This window comes from Colobus angolensis, unplaced genomic scaffold (genome assembly GCF_000951035.1).
Source record: "Colobus angolensis palliatus isolate OR3802 unplaced genomic scaffold, Cang.pa_1.0 Scaffold241, whole genome shotgun sequence".
NCBI classification, from domain to species: domain Eukaryota; kingdom Metazoa; phylum Chordata; class Mammalia; order Primates; family Cercopithecidae; genus Colobus; species Colobus angolensis.
In genome coordinates this window covers 3492405-3514792 of record NW_012115611.1, presented here as the reverse complement: position 1 = coordinate 3514792, position 22388 = coordinate 3492405, and the positions used below count along the sequence as shown (strand labels likewise).

Here is a 22388-nt window from a genome sequence, read left to right as displayed (position 1 = left end):
AATATTACCTTCCTTAGTTTGAAGCCTTATTCTATAGGCAAAAAAATTTTATTTTCCTAAAATGTTTATTCTATTTTTTTCATTTCTCAAAGTCACAAGTATATACCAAATAACTGATTTTGAAAATGTATTAAAAACACAGATCAAAGAAAAGATGATTAAATAAATACATGCACCTAAATTTATTCACTTCTCAAAACCCTACTGAAGCTGTAACAGCGGGATCTTTTTTGAAAAATCCAAAAGGCAAGGAAGAACAAGAGAGGAAAAACCAGCAGCAAATTTTGGAAACCAAACAAGAGATGATTACCAAGTAACTCATATAAGATACCCAAAAGTAATAAACACTAGGCTGGCAGTGTTGGCAAAAACTAACATCATTAACACCTCAAAAACCTTAAGACTTGGTGGTCCCAGATGATTCTAAAGTGGGAATGAAGACAGATGCTTAATACTTTGAAGGGCTGAAAGCTCTTTAAAAGCAGCAGTTAGATTTCTAGATCCCTCTTTCCCCTACTCCATTTGTTGGGCAACTGCCCTTCCCTGGTCCTGAGCCAAAACTTGTAGCTTATTCTCTGGAGATAGTAAAGCAAGGTTTCTAGCCTGAAGAACATGAGGCACAGTAGAGACTGGCTGTAAAGTACACTGAAATTTGTAAGATTAAGTGAGTCTGTATACACTGAAAGCTGAGAAACCCCAGTCAGTATTCCTTATGGGTCTCCATAATATGCTAGCAATCTAATAAGTTATGGAAAATAACCTAAATTCTGGTATGAAGGGTTCTGCCAAGTAACAGTACAGCCAGATTGCTATACACTGACGCTCATGGCTGGTAAAACCCAATCCCCACACTTAGAAGTTTTATAATTTTAGTTCCCTACCCTTAAACATGAGCAATAATCAAGGGTCAGACATTTCAGGAAAGCATCTACGAAAGATGGAAGCCAAAACCTTTTTTAAAATTTGTTTACAATAATGCAACATGGAGAAATCAGAAACTATGAAAGGAAACAAAAACTATTTAAAACGCCATTAGTAGCTTAATAAAGACAAAAGAAGATACTATATCCATGAAACATGAATAGAACACTACAGAAAGGACCATTCTCAAAACAACAAAAAGAACAGTTAAGACTCAAAAGTACAAAACCTGACTGAAAAGTTGGAGGATAAATACGAGAAAATTTAAGCACGTAAAAGAAAAATTACAAAGAGGTGGGAAGGAGGCAAAATAAAGAAAACAGAGGGACTAGTACCTGTTATGTAACAAATAATAAAGTTTACAGAAACCAAGAACTAACAAAACAAAGAGAGGAATTAACAATAAAATAATTTGAAAAATTTTCCCAGAATTGAACGACAACATTTTTCAGACTAAGAGGATCTACTGAGTGTCTTGAGCTCCATACACAAAATACACCAAAACCAATACACATCATCATGAAATATCAAAACACCAAAGCTGAAGAGAAAGATTCCCAAACTTCCAGAAGAAATCAGGTAACAAACACTCCTACAGACACATACACACACACACACACACACACATCAAAATAAACTTCTCAACAACCCTGAAGTTAGAAAAAAATGGAGCAACACCTTCAGAATTTCTGAAGGAAAATGATTTCCAACCTTGAATTTTAAGTCCAACCAGATCATGATTCCAGTATGAGACCAGACTAAATACAAGGTAAACATACAAGATTTAAAAAGTGTATCTCACGGCTCCTTTTTCTCACAAAACTACTGAAAGAGGTGCATCACCAAAATAAAAAAGTTGAGTCCAGAAAGAGGAAACAGGAACTACAACAAAAGCACAAAGCATAGACTTTCAGAAAAATGGTTAAGGGAGATCCCTGAACAGTTTTGCATCAGGCTCATAGGACTAACAAGAGTCTGTCTATATAAGAGGGAATCAGAAGGCTCCAAGAGGTATTTTCAATAAAATGGATATGACAGAATACCTGAAATACACAAACATCTTTAAGGTAGATTTAGTCAACTGGTAGAGCAGTTTTAGTATAACTGCTAGTATGTACACACTAAACAACTGAGAAACTAAAACAAATCAGAAAAACAAGTTATACAAGAAAAGTAACTGTAGTTTCTTAAATAGATCATCTCTAATAGCATATTACTCATAGTAACATAATTACCATCGATCTAACAAAATTATATATTGGAAAAATGAAAAAGATGTTCTTTTTTGTGATGAGGACAAGTAGCAGGAAGAAAATCATCCAGAGTGGAAAGTCAATAGATGGATGAATAATCAATCAGAATAATCAAAAAACAGCAACATATGCATGTTACCTAGAGATATAAAGGTAAATACCGAAAAAACAGCAACAAAAAAAAAATTAAACCAGCTCAAAGAGTTACTAGTGGTTTCCTCTGAGGAAGGAGAAATGGGTAGTGTGGGGTTGTAGGTACTGAAAACTTACAGAACAAATTGACATGATCTAAAAACTGATTGTCATCAAAATGACTGGATTAGCAAAACATCAAGAAAACATGATTTCTGCTCAGCAGTTTTGTAACTTAACACATCTGCCCCATACCTCTGATTTTCTAGCTAGACCACTCTGAAAGGATTACCTTGTGCCATTAAACGAGGTGATTTTCTTGGTGATCTCACTGAATTTTCTTCTACCTTGTCCCTTAAGTTCCTGTTAGGTAAAATCAGTTCTTCTTCATCAATGGTATCATTGCCACTTTCTTTAACAACTCCTTCATCCATAATATCGTCAAGACCAACAACTAGAAAAAAACAACAACAAAAGTTAATTTTTAAAAATATTGAGAATGTTAGGCAATTAAAGGCAGCACAGAAAATACTGTAAGATAAGTCTCAACACAACAATACATACTCCTGAAAATCTAGAGCGTGAAATTTTCTAACGTGAAATTGCCACTACCAAACTCCCAAATCAAGTCAGTTTTATAAACTTCTACGTTGTAAAATAATTAGTCAAAGACAGTATTAGCTATATTATACTCCTTCCTGATATAGCCTCAAATATCACTTCCATTTATCACTTGCTGACCCTTTGTGAAAGACACAGGTGACTATACCTGGAGTACTCAAGTATCACAACTTTGGTTAAGGTAGTTCAAGAGTTCCATACCCTGAAAAGCTGGATTCTAGGTTCATGTTAGAATCAAAAATTCTGCTTCTAACTGGGATCCCAATACTCTCAAGACTTTATGCTACATGTATGAAAGCAAACAATGCAGATGTACTTTTGATTGGTACCAAAAGAAAAAAACAGGAAAAAAATGAAAAACATAATGTAACTTCCCCTTCCCCCAAATGCTGGAGAAAACAGTAGATGTTTCATATAGCTATATAATTACATTACCTTCTCCTAGTCAAAAGAGAGACAGAGTCATGTATTTAATTTGTGGGGTGGAGAAAGAATGTAAGAAGACTCAGGAACGGTCAAAGAAATACTAACACCATACTCATATTGTCATTAGGTTTATTTCTGTATAGAACAAATGCCACTTGGCCAACATGTATCAGTAATTCTAAATGTGCAGTTGTATGAAATCTTGCCAAAAAGAATGTGATTATTTAGATCAGAAGGTCTGGATTCAAATCCTTACTAGAACGTCAAAAAAAAAAAAAAAGAAAAAGAAAAACACCTTGATCAAGTCACTTAACCTCTCTATCAGTTTCTTTATCTCTAAAATGAGAATAACAATACCTGTCCTACCTACCTCACAGGGCTGTTGTGAGGATCAAGTGAGATGATGTATGAGAACTCACTCTGTAAAGTTTAGAGCACTATACAAATGTTAGTTATTATCTTCATCCTAGGGGTTAGAAGGAACCTCAAGGAGTTATCTAGTCCTCATCTTTGTGTCCAAGTAGAACTTCATTTAAAAGAGCTCAACAAGATAGTGGTCTATCCTAAAATTTAAAGAGAACAAAATTCTTCATAAGTTTACTTTTAAATGACACAATTTTTTTTTGAAGAGCAATTTGACAACAAACAGAATCATGAAACTGCTCATATGCTTTGATCAAAATAAATTTAAAAAGAGAGGAAAGAATGGATTGTGAAGAAAAATGCTAATCAGAAAACACAGTGTGATCCTCGTTAAAAACAAACACACAAATAAAATGCCTGCGTATGTACATTTAGATAGAAAAAAAAAAAAAAGAATGGCAGAAAACAGATGAAAATTTTACCAGTAATCATAGGCAGTAATTCTTATCCATAAACAGGTAAGAATATATCTTTTTCCTATTTTCCAAATTTCCTGCTCTAAGCATGTATTATAAAAGTAAAAATAGAGCCCATGCTTTTAACCATTATGCTATGCACTAAAAGTTTGAAGAATATGCTTTAGAAAAATTAATCAGGATTCATTTAAGATATAATTTGGGTAAAAACAGGTAGGAAGTCCAGTTAGGTATTCCAACATGATGGAATATTTGTTGCCACACATTCACATACATCCTCAGGTTATTTTATTTTATTTTATTTTATTTTATTAGGTATTCCAACATGATGGAATATTTGTTGCCACACATTCACATACATCCTCAGGTTATTTTATTTTATTTTATTTTATTTATTTATTTTATTTTATTTTATTTTTTTTAATTTTTGAGACGGAGTCTCACTCTGTTGCCCAAGTTGGAGTGCAGTGGTGCGATCTTAGCTCACTGCAATCTCCACCTCCAGGTTCAAGTGATTCTCCTGCCTCAGCCTCCCAAGTAGCTGGGAATACAGGTGTGTGCCATCATGCCCAGCTAATTTTTGTATTTTTAGTAGAGACGGGGTTTTGCCATGTTGGCCAGGCTGGTCTCAAACTCCTGACCTCAGGTGATCCGCCTGCCTTGGCCTCCCAAAGTGCTGGGATTACAGGCATGAGCCACTGCACTCAGCCTCAAAAAAGTTTTGACATTAGATTACAGGTCTACTACGTTCCTTTAAATACGCAAATTTTAAGACTACTTTTCATTCATTCTGTAGAAAAGCATATATATATAGTATATGCATTACAAAGATGCATAAGAAACATTAATAGGAAAACCACAACAGACTGTTCAATCGTGATTATCTCCAGTTGTAAGGAATTTTGCCATTGCTGTTGTTTTTTAACCTTCCCTATACTTTCTCTGAGTTTTCCAAGTTTTCTATAATAAGCATGTATTCTACAATGTAAACAGGAGAAAAAAGAACCATCCAAAATAGAAAAACGGATCAGGAGGAAAGCCTGATTAATAGTGTTTGTTGACAGGGAGTGAAGTCATGTAATGAATTTTAGAGCTATATTACAAAGCAGAATCAACAGGATTTAGCAAGCCAAATCCAAAGGTCAATTATCAGGTTTTAAATTATTCCATTTCCTAGCAACATCTGACATAGCTGATTGCTCTCCACTTTCTGAATCTCCATTTTTTTCGCTTCACTTCTGGGATATCACATCCTCCCATTTCCCTAGCCACTTGTCAACAGCCTTTGATAAAGCCTTTTCTTCCTGCCGACATTTACATATTGAAGGATCCAACAGTTCAGTCCCTCCATCTTTCTTCTTTATCTACACTCATACTCACGTATCCCTTCACACTCACTTATCCCTAAGGTGATCTTATCCTGGCCCATCTATACTCTGATTCCCACAGGTATCTTCTCCAACCCAAAGCTCATGAGACTTTCAGAAGAGTGTAATCTGACATCTTCATTAAGTTGTCTAACAAGTACCTCAAAGTTAACATACCAAAAATAAACGCTGATTCTATCAATCCCCCCTCCCCCTCAAAAAACTGTTCCTCCCAAGGTATTCAGAGTAAATGGAATCTCCAATCACCTAGTTCAATTCTAAAACTCAAGAACTGTCCTTAGCTCCTCTCCCCATATCTGACACATCCAAGCTATCAGCATATCCTGCTGGCTTTATCTTCAAAATGTATCACACATCTGACCAGCTAACATTCTACTCCCAAATCACCATCTCTCATCAACACTGTAACAGCCTCCTAGTGTCCCAGGTTTCTCTACTGCCATCCCCTCTCCCCTGACACAGTTTATTCTCCACACAGTTATCACTGTGATCCTTCTAAAATATTAAGTCAGATCACGTTAATATTCTTCTGTTCAAAATCCTCTAAAACCTTCCCAACACATTTAGACATAAAGCCCAAAATCCTAGCCAGGGCCCATAGGGTCCTATAACAGGATCTTCTCCTGCCAACTTCTTTGACTTCATCTCCTCCCCCTGCTGATTCACTCTCCCCCAGTCACAATGGCTTTTCCTGAACATAGGGAAGCATAAGCCCATCTCCAGGTTTTTGCACTTGCTATATACCCTCTGCATGAAGGCTCTTCTTCCAAATACCCATAACTCATTCTTTCCCTTCATTCAGATTTTACTTAGATACCATCTTCTCAGAGAAATCTTCTCTAACCACCTTATGCAAAACAGCACATATTCCCATTACTGCCTACGGATCCTCAGCATACTTTATCCTTTAAAATGTTTCTCTACGTGACATTAAGTATCTGTCTGATAGTCTTCTCCACTAGAGTATAAGCTGCACAGGTAAAGACCTTTGTTTCTTACTTGTGGCTGAATCCCCAGAATCTAGAATCACAACCTTGTATATAGTAGGTATTCCAGAAAATATTTGCTGAATAAAAGCATTACGGGAAAAGACAGATTGGGAGAACTTAAACCTTGATAAGTGAGAAAAAAATGTTTCTACTGACCAAACAGAGAAGTTGGAAAGAACAAATTTGGAAGTAATATACTGACTTCACTTTTTTGATATACTGATGATATGAAGGAAAAAGATCAGACCAAAGATGCGTGAAGATAAAGCAACATCACAAAAATTTCATAGTAGTGGAAATCAGGAAGGTTAACTGCAACCCAAAGAACAAATAAAGGAGAGAAATCCACTAGTTTGACACACAAAGCAGAGAATCAGATGAGTAGGAGTTAAGGAGTAAGTAAATGAAGAATGACAATAATTGTAGTCGCTTTTAAGTTTAATGGAGGAAAGTGGAGAGAAGGAAAGAGACAGAAGAGGGAAAAATCAACAGAGATCTGACAATGTTTATATGTGCCGGAAAATAACTTGGAAGGTAAGTAATGACTTGAGGTTCTATCCCTGAACAACCTCTTGGTCAACAGTCTACAATTAGAGTAACTAAGACTGCATTTGGGATGTTTCTCAAGGTAAGATTTCCAAGCATGCATCTTTTTTTGAACTCCTGCTCCTCCTGACAACACACTTCCTTCAACTCAAAAATCCATTTCTACATTAAATCAAGCTCTACATTGCCTTCAGAGTTTCCAGAGTTCTCATGCTGAACAAGAGCTCCAACAACAGAAGCACCTCCAGTATGTTTTTTCTTCCCTTGTATATTCCAGAACTAGGTACTAGGTGCCATTCTCATTTTTACCCCCAAGTCTGAAACTTAACGCCAACTTTATAACAGAAGAAATAACTGACCTAGAAGTAGGTAAGCTGAGTTTGACCTTTGTGCTGCCAGCATAATTATCACATAACAAATGTAAAAATTCCCTACTAGTCCTGCCTTGTAATTCTCCCTTTTGTGTGGTATTAAAGTGATTTAAACCAATCCCTATTGTTGAGAAATGGAATAAATTTAACCTCAAATGGTTTTAAAATTTTGGCATAAAGTCCATGATCACACTCAGAAATCTCTTCGAGCCTGATTTTACATCACATTAAAATTCCTCCCATCCCAACCCCAAATTGCCCTAATTAAACTTGCTTAAGTGAAGTCCTCCTGACATTGGTACTATTTTAACTCCAGACTATTTAAATTAAACCTATCTGTTTGGAAAGGGCGCAAATGAGATAAAGAGAATAAAATCAAACCATTCAGAGTTAAATTTATTGCACTGCTCAACAATAGAGATTTGTTTAAATAACTTTAATACCATACAAAGGGGGAGAATGACAAATCAGGAATAGGAGGGAGCTCTTCACATTTGGAATGCCTTAATTATGCAGGCAGCACAAAGGTCAAACTTAGCTCAACTATTATACTTCTATGTCAGTTATTTCTTCTATTACAAAGTTGGTAGTAAGTATCAGACTTGAGGGGGAAAAAGAACATATCTGTGCAGTATCACAACAATAAAGAATAGTTATCTATTTTATACGGCTTGTGTTTTTTAAGTATAATAAGAAAATATGTGAACAACTCCTCTTAACAGAACCCCTACAGCTTTCCCCTCTAACATCACAGAAGACCACCACTCTCTACTTGGCCACCCTTTGGTAAGAGTTCTTTCCTTCATGGATGAGTCACAGATTCATCCCAAAAAGAGGCTGAGGCATGACACACTCCATCGAGTTGTATGTTACATACAATTAACTATTTGGGAATGAATTTATCCCTGTAGATATTATCATGTTCTTAGTTTGAAAAAAATAAACAATGCTATATAAATAATGCTTTTCTTCCCCTCTTCTATTCCTTCCTTATGATACATTTTAAAATACAGGTTCACTGAGTCGAAGATGGTATACATATACACACACACATATATGGTGTATATATATACACACACATATATGTATATATATAAACATACATGTATGTATATATACACACACACAAATATATATGTATTCATTTTAGTCTTAAATATCATCAAATGTTTCTCCAAAAATATAAAATATTTACAGTGCAAAGAGCTTCATATTAAGTCTCAAGAACTCATTAGCACTAATTTCAGATTGAAAAAAAAAAATGGGGGTTACTAAAAAAGCTTGAATACTTTGTGGATTTATATACTGCCTTTTTGTATGTCTTTAAGTTTGTCCGTTATTAAGTCAAATTTAAAATTTCCCTATTAATTCTTAAGTACTTTGTATAAGGGAAAAGAGCTTCTATAAAAGAGCAATGTATTTGGCTGCCCAGGAATGGCAGCTTTACCAGATACAGCAAAAGCCACCCTTATCCTTTGACTGAATGTTTTTCTCTGCAATATGACTTCAGCCTAAACTATGCAAACTCTAAAGACAGGTAAGATCAAATACTTGGCTCCTGTCAACTCCCTTACCTTTATGGTTAACAGGAGGAGATATTCACCTTTTTGGTACAGCCACAGTTTAGTGCCCATTTGCTACTTGTTCTTACCTGGTAGGTTAGACTTCAGTTGAAAGGTAATGGGATGCTTTTGCTTAGAAAGGGCCTGGCAGGCATTCCAGTCTCAGGTGGGTGGGTACTCTGCCCCCTTGATTTTTCAAGGAACCCTCAGGCCCATCCTTGAAGAAAACATAAGGATGTTTTGCAAGTTTCTAGTAACCTGAGCCAGAAATTAGAGATCAATTTATTGATTGTTGTAAAGGTGAAGGATCAACCTTAATAAACAGACAAAAGGCTGAAAGAAGTGAGCTGGGTCTTGCTTATCCTGTTATTAGATGTTTTGTGGAATAAGCAGTCGAAGCTAGAGAAGGATGAAAAGAAAGGGTGACTTTTTTTTTTTTAATGTTTTGGGGGTTGATTTTCTCCTATGGTTATCCTGAGTTGGGGTTTATAAGGCAGCAGCACAGGCTGCCTAATGCTGCTTTTTTATGAACAGAAATCACTTTGGGATATTTTTTCTGCAACACTGGAAAACTATTTAAAAACAAAAAATACTTAAGCAGATATCTGTATCTTTTCAATCCTTTTCTAAGAGACAATCTTTATTGGGTCTACACCTCCATACTTGAACTTGTTAGAGGTGCTGTTTCCGCTGTTAGCCATGTTAAAGTGTTAATCCTGCACATTTGGTAATACAAGATTGTTGACATTAGAAAAAAAAAATCCCAAGCATAGACAAAACAAAGAATAAGATAGTGTTAAAGGGAAAACTTGAAGAGAAATAAATTTAAAGGAGCTTAACTGAGCAGTGAACGACTCATGAATCGGGCAGCCCCCAAAATCAGAGCAGATTCAGAGAGACTCCTAGAGTGCCTCGCAGTCAGAGCAAATTTATAGACAAAAAAGGGAAGGGAACTGACATACAGAAATCGGCAGTGAGGTACAGAAATAGCTGGATTGGTTACAGGTTGGCGTTTGCCTTACGTGAACAGTTTGAACACTGTGTTCAACTGTGGTTCAAGTATGGCCACTGGGATTGACCAGTACTCAGCTATTGTACAGGCACATACTCCAGGTTAGGTTTCCAATCTTGTCTGCCTATTAAGCTAGGTTATGGCTCATCCACAAGCACTCAAATATAGAAGTAGAGTCCTTCTCAGGCATATTTAGTTTGCTTTAACAGTAGATATCCTATCATGTAACCACAAACCATACCTGTGGAAAACAGAGCAGTAGAAACTTAACCATAAAGTATGATCTTTTAATATCATTAAAGGAGTATCTAAATATAAGACATTACAATAAAGGCAAAAAACGTATAAAAGTGTTTTTTAAGCTACCAAGCAACATTATGAAATTAAGAAAAATAAAAAAAAACACATTCCAAATTTTCATTTGGATTAGCTCTGTCTGCCCTATGTGTATAAAAACAGGTAGAAAAGAGGCACTTGGCCAGACACTAACCAATTCTAGAAAACCTACAGTGAGATAAAGTATACACTCTGATAATATGAGTATGTGTGTCTGTGGAGAAGAGGAGAATACTTTATGAATTGCTTCTTAATTGTTTAAATATTATTTTTATTTCTTAGATTTTTTTTATTCAATAGCACATGAAAAAGTTACTGTCTCACAGTTCCATTTATTTATACAGCCCACCAATTACAGACTTGGTTCAGTAAAAAACTGTAAATATGGGCCAGGCACAGTGGCTCATACCTCCCAGCACTTTGGGAGGCCGAGGCGGACAGATCACGAGGTCAGGAGATCTAGACCATCCTGGCCAACATGGTGAAACCCCGACTCTACTAAAAATACAAAAATTAGCTGGGCGTGGTGGTGCATGCCTGTAATCCTAGCTACTCGGGAGGCTGAGGCAGGAGAATCACTTGAGCCTCACTGGAGTCAGAGGTTCCAGTGAGCCAAGATCACACCACTGCACTCCAGCCTGACAAAAGAGGAAGACTCCGTCTCAAAAAAAAACAAAGCAACTGTAAATATGAATGTAATCATGTAAACACAACCCTCAGAGATACTAAAACTATTTAGTAACCATTAATTACTTTAATCTGATAAACTAAACATGACTTTGAGTACACTTCATTTGCTATTTCTCTGCTTAAAACGTACTTTACTTGCCTAGGATTTTCATAAGGCTGGCCACTACAAGTATCTCAGCATGCAGCTACTCTCCATGTTAGAGAGAGGCCCGCCCTAACTAGCCCAAGTCAAATAAACCATGGACCTCTGCCACCAAAAAAACAATTAGACATTTTCTATCACCTTACAATTTATTAGGTTGATGCAAAAGTAACTGTATTTCTTCCCATTGAGAGTAATGGCCAAAGTCGCAATCAATTTTGCACCAACCTAATACTTGCAAGCTCCATGAGGGCAAAGACTTTGTCTCAAACACCACTCTATCCTCCAGAACTGGAAACAGTCTGGCATACGATAGGTATGAAATAAACATTTGTTAAACAAACAGTACAGTACCAATCACTTTTATCTCAAAGCAAATCATTATACCTTACATATGATTGTTGTAAATTGCTGATCCCTGGAATGTTATTTAATGAAAATCACGTTACTGTAAAACAGGAATAGGTTTAAAAAAAAAAAAAAAAAGGTTCAACCATCTTATAGTATGGATCTCATTATTATTCACTGAGTTTCACATTCTAATAAGTCAATTCCCAACTAGGCACTTTGTTCTGTAACATTTCGGTTGCATTTACTCAAACATATGAAAAAAACAGACACAAACAGGACCACCCAGAGTTCTTAGAGAATCACATTAATTTTTTCAGTAAGTAAGAGAGGCCAGGAAAATGCGTTAAACAATTAACAGCCCTAATTTGTAGTAGCCCAGGAAAAGACAATTATGGTACTATACGCTCCACTAAATAGAACTCCCCAAGAGCAGGAATTTGTTATTCTTTTGTTTTCTGATGTATCACTAGTGCTAGAACAGCAGCTGGAACATAAAATACTCCGTTTTAAAACATAGCTTAAATGAACAAATGCATGAGTGCATACAAAAATATCATGGCTCTATCTCAAGAGATGAGAACCTCCATGTTCAACTAGACTCAAATCAGAAGTTATTATCCTCAGCAATCAAAAGAAATAGAATAAAACACCTCTACACCATCACAGTAGTGTTGACTAACCCATGCAGTTAGGATGATAGTTTAGAAAGCACGGATGAGAAGGAAGCATCCAAACATGGAATAACCAAATAACTACAAAAAAAGCTGCTCAATCAAAAAGACAGAATTAGTAGTATTTTTTCAGGTGTATGCCTAGGAATCAAAGTCTCCTTTTAAGAGTATAAAAAAGCCTCTATAAAAGGAACTTTCATCAAATATATTACAGAGATTAAAGATATGAACCTGAATAGAATAAAAAAAGTCAACTCTGCAATAAATTTGGAACACAGAATTCTTACAACTTGGAAAACACAATTCTGATAAACATACCTAGGTAAATGTCATAACTTAATGAGGAAAAAATTAGTATTATATGTATTTAGCCTTGAAACAACAGTAAAATGTATCTTGCTCCATTCTATAATGTAGATTTAAAAGTCAGTAAATGCTTCCTGTTATCTTCCAGAAGTTTCTCTGGTCTTTTATGAACAGTTGAGAATGGGTAATCCCTTACACCAAGTTCATGTCAGTTAGCTTTCCAACTCTAGAGCCTTCCTCAAGAAAAATCAGGTATATAGAAACCCTCAGAGAAAACCTACTTTAATATGGTTTATTTCTGTCCATGTGTTTTAAATATATACACACCTTTATAAGTAGTCTCTTATTTTTATTTCACATATTTCTATTAACTCAAGTTTCCTGGCCTCTCACAATTAGATGAATGGATCGAATATTCTAGATGTTTGAGAAAGATAAAGTACGAGGTCCTAAGACAGTATTATAAAAAGAGGAGAAACACATCATTGAAAAGCAATTTTTTCCTAGTGTATTTGGCCCAGGCCCAGTTAATACAGGGACCAAAAGCCTTACCTACAAAAACAGTACCTAAGGACATTGCTAATAAGTAATAATACAATCATTTGTTTCCCAAGACTACTAAATCAACAGTTAAAAGCTAAACTATGTTCACTATACTGCTTTAAAAAGGAAGAACTATCAATATACTTTTTTAAATGTCAGTTTCTTGAAGATTTATTTACAATAATTATTTTCCTAAATCATCACAAGAATGTTTCTATATTAAAGCCAAGATTGCTTTGTCCACTAATCAAGGTCATTTATTTGACAATTTTCCTGTCACCAGTGTGTATCAAATTTAATTTAAAGCATTTCATCTACATTCAGCCTTAAGCTAAGGAAAAAATTTTCTACCAAACCTTCACAACCGATCAGTTAATTTCTAAGCTGACCTCCTTTTACATATTTCATGTGCTTTTTGAAGCTGCATATCAAGAAATCTTATACTGCAACTGACTGTAATTATACATGCAACAGAGGAAAATATGGTCCTAAGGCCAAAATTAAAAATCACAGAATGAAAAAAATCAGCAAGCACTTTTAGAAGCATTCTGCCTCTGTAACGGTAACAAACCTATGCAATGGAACACACATTTAAAAGTACATCTCACTGACTACACTGTGAGGTGATTTGGTTAAAAAAAAAAAATTGAGCATCATAAGGAAAAAAGCAATGTGACATATATTTTTTCAATCTATTAACTCATTATAACCATCAAAAAGTAAAGACAGCCAGGTGCAGTGGCTCAAGCCTACAATCGCAGCACTTTGGGAAGTCCACGCAGGACAATCACTTGAGCCCAGGAGTTCAAGACTAGCCTGGGCAACATGGAGACCCCATCTATACAAAAGTGAAAAGACAAATTAGTAGGTATGATGGTACACATCTGTGGTCCCAGCTACTTGGGAAGCTGAGGCAGGAGGATCACTTAAGCCCACGAGGTCAAGGCTGTAGTGAGCCATGATCACGCCACTGCACTGCAGCCTGGGCAACAGAGTGACAGCCTGTCCCAAAAAAAAAAAAAAAAAACAAAAAAAAAGGGAAAGTCAAAAAAAAACCATTTGCCACCTCTGCCACTAGCAGTAATCATTTCACCAAAACTCCTTACGCTGAAAGATCATTCCTCCGACTCCTAACTTTGAAATGTTCATTCTTTCCTTCTAATCTGCCTCTTCAGTAGGAACTGTAAGCAACCAGGTAATGAAACAAAACTTTACCTTACCAGAATGCCAGCAAATAAATGTAAAAAAGTTAGATATAGAAAGCCATCACTTCACTACAACTGATTCCAGCGAATATCATCAATGGATGCATAAAACCATTAGGAAAAACGCTGATGAGGAACTAAGTATTTTCATACTGCCAAAGCTGCATCTCTGTGTAGATTACTTGCCATCTCAAATATTTAGGAAGAAGAGATTTTGCTCTCACCACCTTAACCCAGTAATCCAATTTAACATGGAGTCAGATGATAAACATTCTAAGAGGTGACATTATACAGCTTTACCTACGAAGTTTTCTGAATGCCAAATATGTTTGACTCTAATCAAGCTATTAAACCTAATTTCCAACTTGCAGAAAATACAATTTAAAAAATCTAAAACTCAGGATGTTGCTAAGAGACCTTTGTTTCCCAAGGAAAAAATTAGTATTGTATGTATTGGGGACAAATGACTAATTTGAACATGGACAGAATATTAGATGATACTTGGAAATTGTTTCTTAGGTGTAGTTATGGTACTGTTATGTATAAGTCCTTTTTGGGAAGATATATGATGAAGTTTAACTAAATGGATAGACTGGATGGAGGAACAGCTGTTGAATATTAGTGATGACTAAATGTGAGTACACCGCACTTTGTTTTTCAGTATGTTTTAAATTTTTAAAATACAAAATTAAATTTAAAAAATTTTTAAAGCTTAAAACAACAAGTATCCTTAACCAGGTATCTAAATAGCATATATCTGATTTACAGTCTACTTTGTTCCAAAACATATTTAAAGTTTAAAGTGTCTTTTAAAAGGACATACAGTCAACCCTCCAAATCCATGGGTTCTTCATATGTGAATAAAACCAATGGCAAATCAAAAATATTTGGGAAGGCTGAGTATGGTAGCTCATGTCTGTAATCCCAGCACTTTCAAAAGCCAAGGTGGGAGGATTGCTTGAGCCCAGGGGTTCAAGACCAGCCTGGGCAACTTAGGGAGACCCCGCCTCTGCAATCCCAGCACTTTGAGAGGCCAAGGCAGGCAGATCACTTGTGGTCAGGAGCACAAGACCAGCCTAGCAAACACAGTGAAACCCTGTCTCTACTAAAAATACAAAAACTAGCTGGGCATGGTGGCACATGCCTGTAATCCCAGCTACTTGGGAGGTTGAGGCAGGAGAATGGCTTGAACCCAGGAGGCAGAGAGTGCAGTGAACTGAGATTATGCCACTGCACTCCAGCCTGGGCAACTGAGCAAGACTCCATCTCAAAAAAAAAAAAAAAAAGGAGAGGGACAATGATGCCTGTATGCAAAATGTACAGACTTTTTTTTCTTGTCATTATTCCCTAAACAACACTGCACCACAACTATTTACACAGCACTTACATTGTATTAGGTATAACTCAAAGATGATTTAAAATATATAGGAGGATATGCATGGGTTATATGCAAATACTACACCACTTTATATCAGAGACTTGAACATATGAGTATATTGGTATTGTGGCAGGGAGAAGTCCTGGAACAAATCTCCCATGGATACCGATGAATGACTCTACAATATAAGGGAATGTTTTAAAAGAAAAAAAATGCTGACAAAAACTAAGCGAATAAATGTATTAAAGATTATTAAAATATTTATGCCACATATATATGTAAATACATATATACATAAAAAACTAAGATGAACAACGATAATGTCAGTACCCAGAGTAAGTTATAAATATTTACTTTTACTAGGCGTTCCCTGATCTCATAAAGATAAAGTCAAAGTTTGTCAGGCATTCAGCAGAACTTTTTATGGAGAAACACATGAAAAAACAGTCAGTATACCTTAAAAAGATACTACCTCTAAATTAGTCACTCTTTCAAAAGACATCCTTATTGCAGCTTTTATTAGACTTTATACATTAAGCAAATCATTTCCTAAGGTGGTGTGTATAACTAAAGGGGTAGACATGACAATCAATCTATGATTAAATGTTACCTAAAAACCAAGAAGAAATCAAACTTAACTAATATTTAATCAGATTGCCACTAGTATCCTTGATGAATACATGTCAATTTATCCAAAAGGAAGGATACTGAAAGAGTAAAAATTCCATAAAGCAGAGAGGAATTGATACCCTTAATGCATTTGTTTGGCTTCAGCACTTTGCATTGTTACAGAATGTCATTAATATAAATACAGTTCCTTTTACACTAAAAATACTTTGTAAAACAGTAGACTGTTTACAGTAATTTTAGGTCAGGTGTGGGGGCTCATGCCTGTAATCCTAGCACTTTGGGAGGCTGAGGTGGGTGGATCACTTGAGGTCAGGAGTTTGAAACTAGCCTGGCCAACATGATGAAGCCACGTCTCTACTAAAAATACAAAAATATTAGCCAGGCGTGGTGGCAGGCACCTGTAATCCCAGTTACTTGGGTGGCTGAGGCAAGAGAATTGCTTGAACCCAGGAGACCGAGGTTGCAGTGAGCCAAGATCACACCACTGCAGTCCAGCCTGGGCAACAGAGCAAGACTCTGTCTCAAAAAAAAAAAAAAAAGAAAAAACCCACCACAAAACAAAACAGTAATTTTAATGAAATGGAAACTAATTACTAAAATCTTTATGCCACATAAAAATTCTCCATTAATTCACAGCAAAGGCCTTAACAGAGCTACTATACTTTTTTTTTTTTACAAAATAAATTTTTGTTTTACAAAATAAATGTTCTACAAATGAGACAAGTGTTACAAACATGCTGGCCTTTTCTATTATAAGTAGATGTGATAAGTCATATGAGAAAATAGACACCTTTCATCTGTCCCTTCTACATAAAATGGTATTTTAGTGATAAGAAAGAAAGAAACTCTTTTCTTACTTTAAAAAGAAAAAACACGGGCTAAGAAAATTGATGTTTAGGTATGTTTTCACTGTTATGTGATATCTGGCTAAAAATGAAATGAGGCACTTAAAAAAATGTTTTTAATATGGACATTTAAAAATTTTTCCAAACAAAAAAATGTTCAGTGAATTTTGATCTTATATGGTAATAACTATTTAATGTAACCACTTCCTAGTAGTTTAAAAGAACAGCAAGCACACTGAAAGATGGCAGAAATGTCCTAATTAACTAAAATAAAAGCTTTTCTGTATTTAAAACAAAAAAAAACTAAGATTATAACTTAGTAACTAGAGCCTACAATAAATTTCTTCCATTTAAATACATGTATAATCGAGTTATCTTTTTCAGCTCTGATAGCCATTAAAAGCCAGTATCAAACTCAATTTGGAACCAGATACGTAAAAAACTAGATCAAAATAAGATGAAATTTCCAAAACTAATTAAGCATGTGCAATCATAATGCATTCCAAGTAAGTTCTTATACAACTAATAATTTTACTTAATAATTTGAAAAATATAAATATTTTATCTATGGCTCATTTTAAAATATTTAATATCTACTGTATTTGTTATGCAACATACATTAATACAGTAGAATAGTAAGACAAGTAATATAAACACATGTAAAAATACTGGTGTGCACTCAAATGTCTTATGTATAAACATGTAGAATCAAAAAAGTTTGCTTACCTTACCTTAATGAAATATCTCCAATACACAAGTAGCAATTTTGACACCCATCTCCTTCAGAGTGAAACAAGAATTCAATCTCCCTCTAAAATTTCTGATACAACCAAATGATCATGCTCTATGAACAGAGAACTGGACTTTATCTGATTCCCCAGTTCCATTTGTTAGGGAGGAAATACAGATATACAGTCTAGAAGTCTTTGACAAGTGAGGCAGGATGAGCTCCGAAAAAAGGCCAAGGAGTCAAACCTGGGTCCCAGGACGACCAGCGAGCTAGGAAAAGGTAATGATCTCAGATTCCTCACAGACTGAGCTATAGAAATTGTACTTGAAACTGCTAGCTGTTGCCCAATCAGCCATTCTTCCTCATTTACTGCAATTCCTATTATTTAGCTGGGTACATGGTTACCCAAAATAAAAATGACACTTTTCAATCTACCTTACTGATAGCTGTGGTTACTAAGGTGTGGCCAATGGGATGTGAGCAGAAATGAACATACAACTTTCAGGATACGATTTTAAATAAAGGAGATATTACCTGTCCCTCCCCTTTTTTACTGAGTGGAATCAGTATCTGATAGCTGCAGGGACCATCTCAAATTATGCAATAAAGATGGAATTAGTGATCACAAATGATAGTGCAAGGTAGGAGGAGTCTGGGTCCCTGGCACTGTGCAACTCCATACTAGCTCTCAGTCACTTCCTTCTGAGCTACTGCATGACAAAATAAATGTCTTTCTTTATACCACTGTTATCTGGAGTTTTCTGTTAGCTGAGCCTAATCCTAACTAAAACCAAGGCCAAAAATTCTAAATCAAGACGACGACTCAGTAAATTACAACCTATGGGAAGCAAATTCATGATGGTAACAGAGACTAGGAAAAGAATATAGAGTCTAGAGTACAGAAAGTGTTTCTGGGGTCAGACAGGAGGCTGAGGAAATGAGAAATGGACAGCCAAGGAGACTGAGGAGGCCTAGGTCTATGATTTGGAGAAATCTAGGTAGCCAGTTTTCCTACTTCTCTAAAAAACAAGGATCTGCCACTGCCAAGGAATTACGAAATTCAGCTTCTGTAGCTGGCAGATACATTTATTTCTAGGACAGTGAAGGCGAACCAAGGATAGGGCCTTGAAACAAGTAATCACTCTTCTGGGCCACTATAAATTAGCCAGTCTCATCTTGAGATCCCGTAAGAATCAAGATGCAGCTCTCGATCTTTTATCAGAATTTCTTTTTGATCAGTGTCCTCAAAAGATAGCAAAGAGCTTAGAGATTTTATTATTTTTCTTCTTGACAGAAAAAAAATTAGTAATTATGAGGCTAATTAGACAAAGGAAAAGGAGGTCAAAACTAAGGTTAAGAAAACATTTGCTCAAGGATCCTTGATATTCTTTGTACCAAAATTATTTTTTTATTCACTTCCTTAAACTATCCAGGCTGTTGCCCACTCACCTGAAACGGGCACTATTCACACTGTATCTTCTGAGATTGGTACCCACTGGAGTTGTCAACCATTAAAATGCTCTCATCCTAATCTCAGACTCTGTTTACAGGAAATTAGCTTTAGCAGGAAAACAGAAATGACATCAATTATGCTTTAAACAATGTCATCATTTTGGATATTCTCGTACTTCTGGAAACTTCCATGTAATCATTCCATGACAATTTATCGTTCTTGTTATGTAAGCACATATTTGATAACTAATTTGCCATTCATGGTTCACTTAAAGACATGATAAAAAAACCTATGACAAAAGACCAAAATTAGGAAAAGGCAGTATTTTAGGAAAGAACAGATGGCAGAAAATAGCACCAATACCAGCAGATTCAGATCAGAAATCTTTTGAGAAGATCCTCCAACTAAGCAAATAAAAGAGTACAAGAGGAGAAGACACAGGTCTACAGAGTTCCAAAAGAATCCAGGCAACAACTACAGTAAAAACGGCAACAAGGGATTCTGCAATCCTGCCATGACTAGAAGAAAACAGCAAGAAAAATCATTGGAACTGAAGAGGATAAAATTGATTAATTTTACTCAGCTAGTTCTTACTTTAAATGTGGACTATAAAACAAAAAATACACCAAAATGATCTTCGTGTCTGAAGGTGTGGGGCTACTCCTGTCTATTTAAGACGTTACAGAGGATGCCAAAATAACTTTCTGAGGAAAATTTTGGCCCTATCCTCTTCAGCAACTGCCCCCAAACTTTTTGGCACCCGGGACTAGTTTCTTGGAAGACAATTTTTCCATGGATGAGGGGGTGGTTTTGTGATAAAACTGTTCTACCTCAGATCATCACACATTAGATTCTCATAAGCAGAGCACAACCTAGATCCCTCACATGCAGAGTTCACAATAGGATTCACGCTCCTATGAAAATCTAATACCAACGCTGACATGACAGGAGGCAGAACTCAAGCGGTAATACTCACTTGCCCGCAGCTCACCTGTTGCTGTGCAGCTGGGTTCCTAACAGGCCCTGAACTGGTACTGGTCCATGGCCCACAGTTTGGGGACACCCTGCTCTACAAGGACAGAACAGCCTCCTATTCTAACACTCTTATCAGAGCCTGAATTTATGCAATCTCATACCCAGTCCTGATGATTAATAAAACTTATGTATAGGGCAAAATAAAACAAAAGGCTAATTACATTCTCAACAGTTCTCAGATAGTATCATATAACTCATCTTCTTATCAATATATTTAAAAATCTAGTGACAACTGATATCCAAGGTAGGCTGTTTGAAAGATAAGTTAAAATCTATCCTGGGATTGGATCAGTCAGACCATGATGCTAGCCCCTGTAATACTGCTCATACTGGAATATACATTGAGGGATATAAGAAAAAGCCCTATGTTCACTGAAATTATGTTAAGGATTTTTGCATATTACACTGGTTGAAATTTCTTTCCAGTTTTAGTGTCGAAAATTATTTCCCTTTTCCTGGATACCAAATTTGTTTTTACATTTAGGACACTGTATTCTTTACTTTGGAATGTTTCCTCGGCCGGGCGCGGTGGCTCAAGCCTGTAATCCCAGCACTTTGGGAGGCCGAGATGGGCGGATCACGAGGTCAGGAGATAGAGACCATCCTGGCTAACACGGTAAAACCCAGTCTCTACTAAAAAATACAAAAAACTAGCCGGGCGAGGTGGCGGGCGCCTGTGGTCCCAGCTACTCGGGCGGCTGAGGCAGGAGAATGGCGTAAACCCGGGAGGCGGAGCTTGCAGTGAGCTGAGATCCGGCCACTGCACTCCAGCCCGGGCGACAGGGCGAGACTCCGTCTCAAAAAAAAAAAAAAAAAAAAAAGAAAAGGAATGTTTCCTCTTCAACAGTAATTGCTATAAATCTGTGAGGTAAAGTTTTACCACACCTGCATCACACATTTTATTAACTTCTAGTCTCATTATCTGGTCCCACTTTTTCCTTGTGCGTTTTTCCAGTCAAAATTTACTAAATGTCTACTATTCTAGTGCCGGTATGAATAACATACATAGTTGCAATCCCGGCCTTCCTAGAGGTAAATTATTTAAATTTAAGTATCTTTAATAATTAAAGTATTGCTAAACCTTCATAAGTAATTCCTGGGATTAAACACAGTAATGTTGAGAACCGCAAGAACTGTAAAGGGTCTGGGATTTTTACCCTATTCACAAACTAATGAACTAGCCTATTACTGATTCATGTTCACTGACAGAAAACACAAGGGTACTGGGTAAAAGACAAAGAACTCTGTCACCCATGGCACAGCAAACAGCATGATGACAAGATCCCCCCGTCACCTCAAGTTCCACAGGAACAACACAGGTATGCCTATATAGATGCCTACACACACAATCAGTTGAAACACAGGAGGGGAATATTGTTGAGAAGGCATTGCCTTTTATAGCGAGCAGTAAGCAAGCCTGCTGAGTGTAGAGTTAAGAGGTGGGGGTTAGAGAGCAAATGTAATGTCATCCTTCAATGCTGCTTGCTATAATTACGACCCTGAGAAACGGTCCAGGAAAAGAGTGGTCAGGACCTTGCATTCCTTGCCATGCTGAGCAAGAAAGCTCAAGAACACTCAAAACTCATGGAAGACAACCTCTCCCAGTAAGTTTATATTAAATAAATAGACTTACTAAACATCCTGGGAAAATAAGAAGGAAAATTATTTCTATACTAAACTTTAAGCTCCGTAAGAAGAGATCAAGTTTTGTTTTACTCAACATTGTATGTCCACTGCCTAGCATATTACCTGACATATAACAGACATTCAACAAATGAATAAAGTCAAAATCAGCTAACTTGTACAAAGAAAAAAAAATCCAAGGTAATGTTTATTCATAAACCACAATTTCTTCAACTGTAAAATGAGTATGAAGTTAAGAGGTTTTTTCCTTATATCTAGATTAATTCCATCCTGAATCAACCTTATCTGATAAAGAAGGGTTCAAGTAGCTTGCAGTACACATCTACCTGTTGGCACTTAACAAAGGCACATTTTTAGAGCACTTCTCTG

At 36.2% G+C, this 22388-nt stretch overlaps 1 protein-coding gene across 2 annotated transcripts in view; it reads right to left on the bottom strand.

Annotated features, from left to right (window-relative positions):
* The window catches only part of PHF3 (PHD finger protein 3), an 80289-nt gene that overhangs the window by 33122 nt on the left and 24779 nt on the right, over nt 1–22388 (bottom strand). Inside the window, exons 3-4 of one of the 2 annotated variants that reach the window (XM_011945638.1) lie at nt 3724–3916; nt 2599–2760 (exon numbers count right to left, since the gene is read on the bottom strand). In XM_011945638.1, the coding sequence (XP_011801028.1) occupies nt 2599–2740 (142 nt within the window). In that variant the 5' untranslated portion in view covers nt 2741–2760; nt 3724–3916. The remainder of the gene's footprint in view (nt 1–2598; nt 2761–3723; nt 3917–22388) is intronic. The other variant, XM_011945636.1, reaches the window with a different exon arrangement.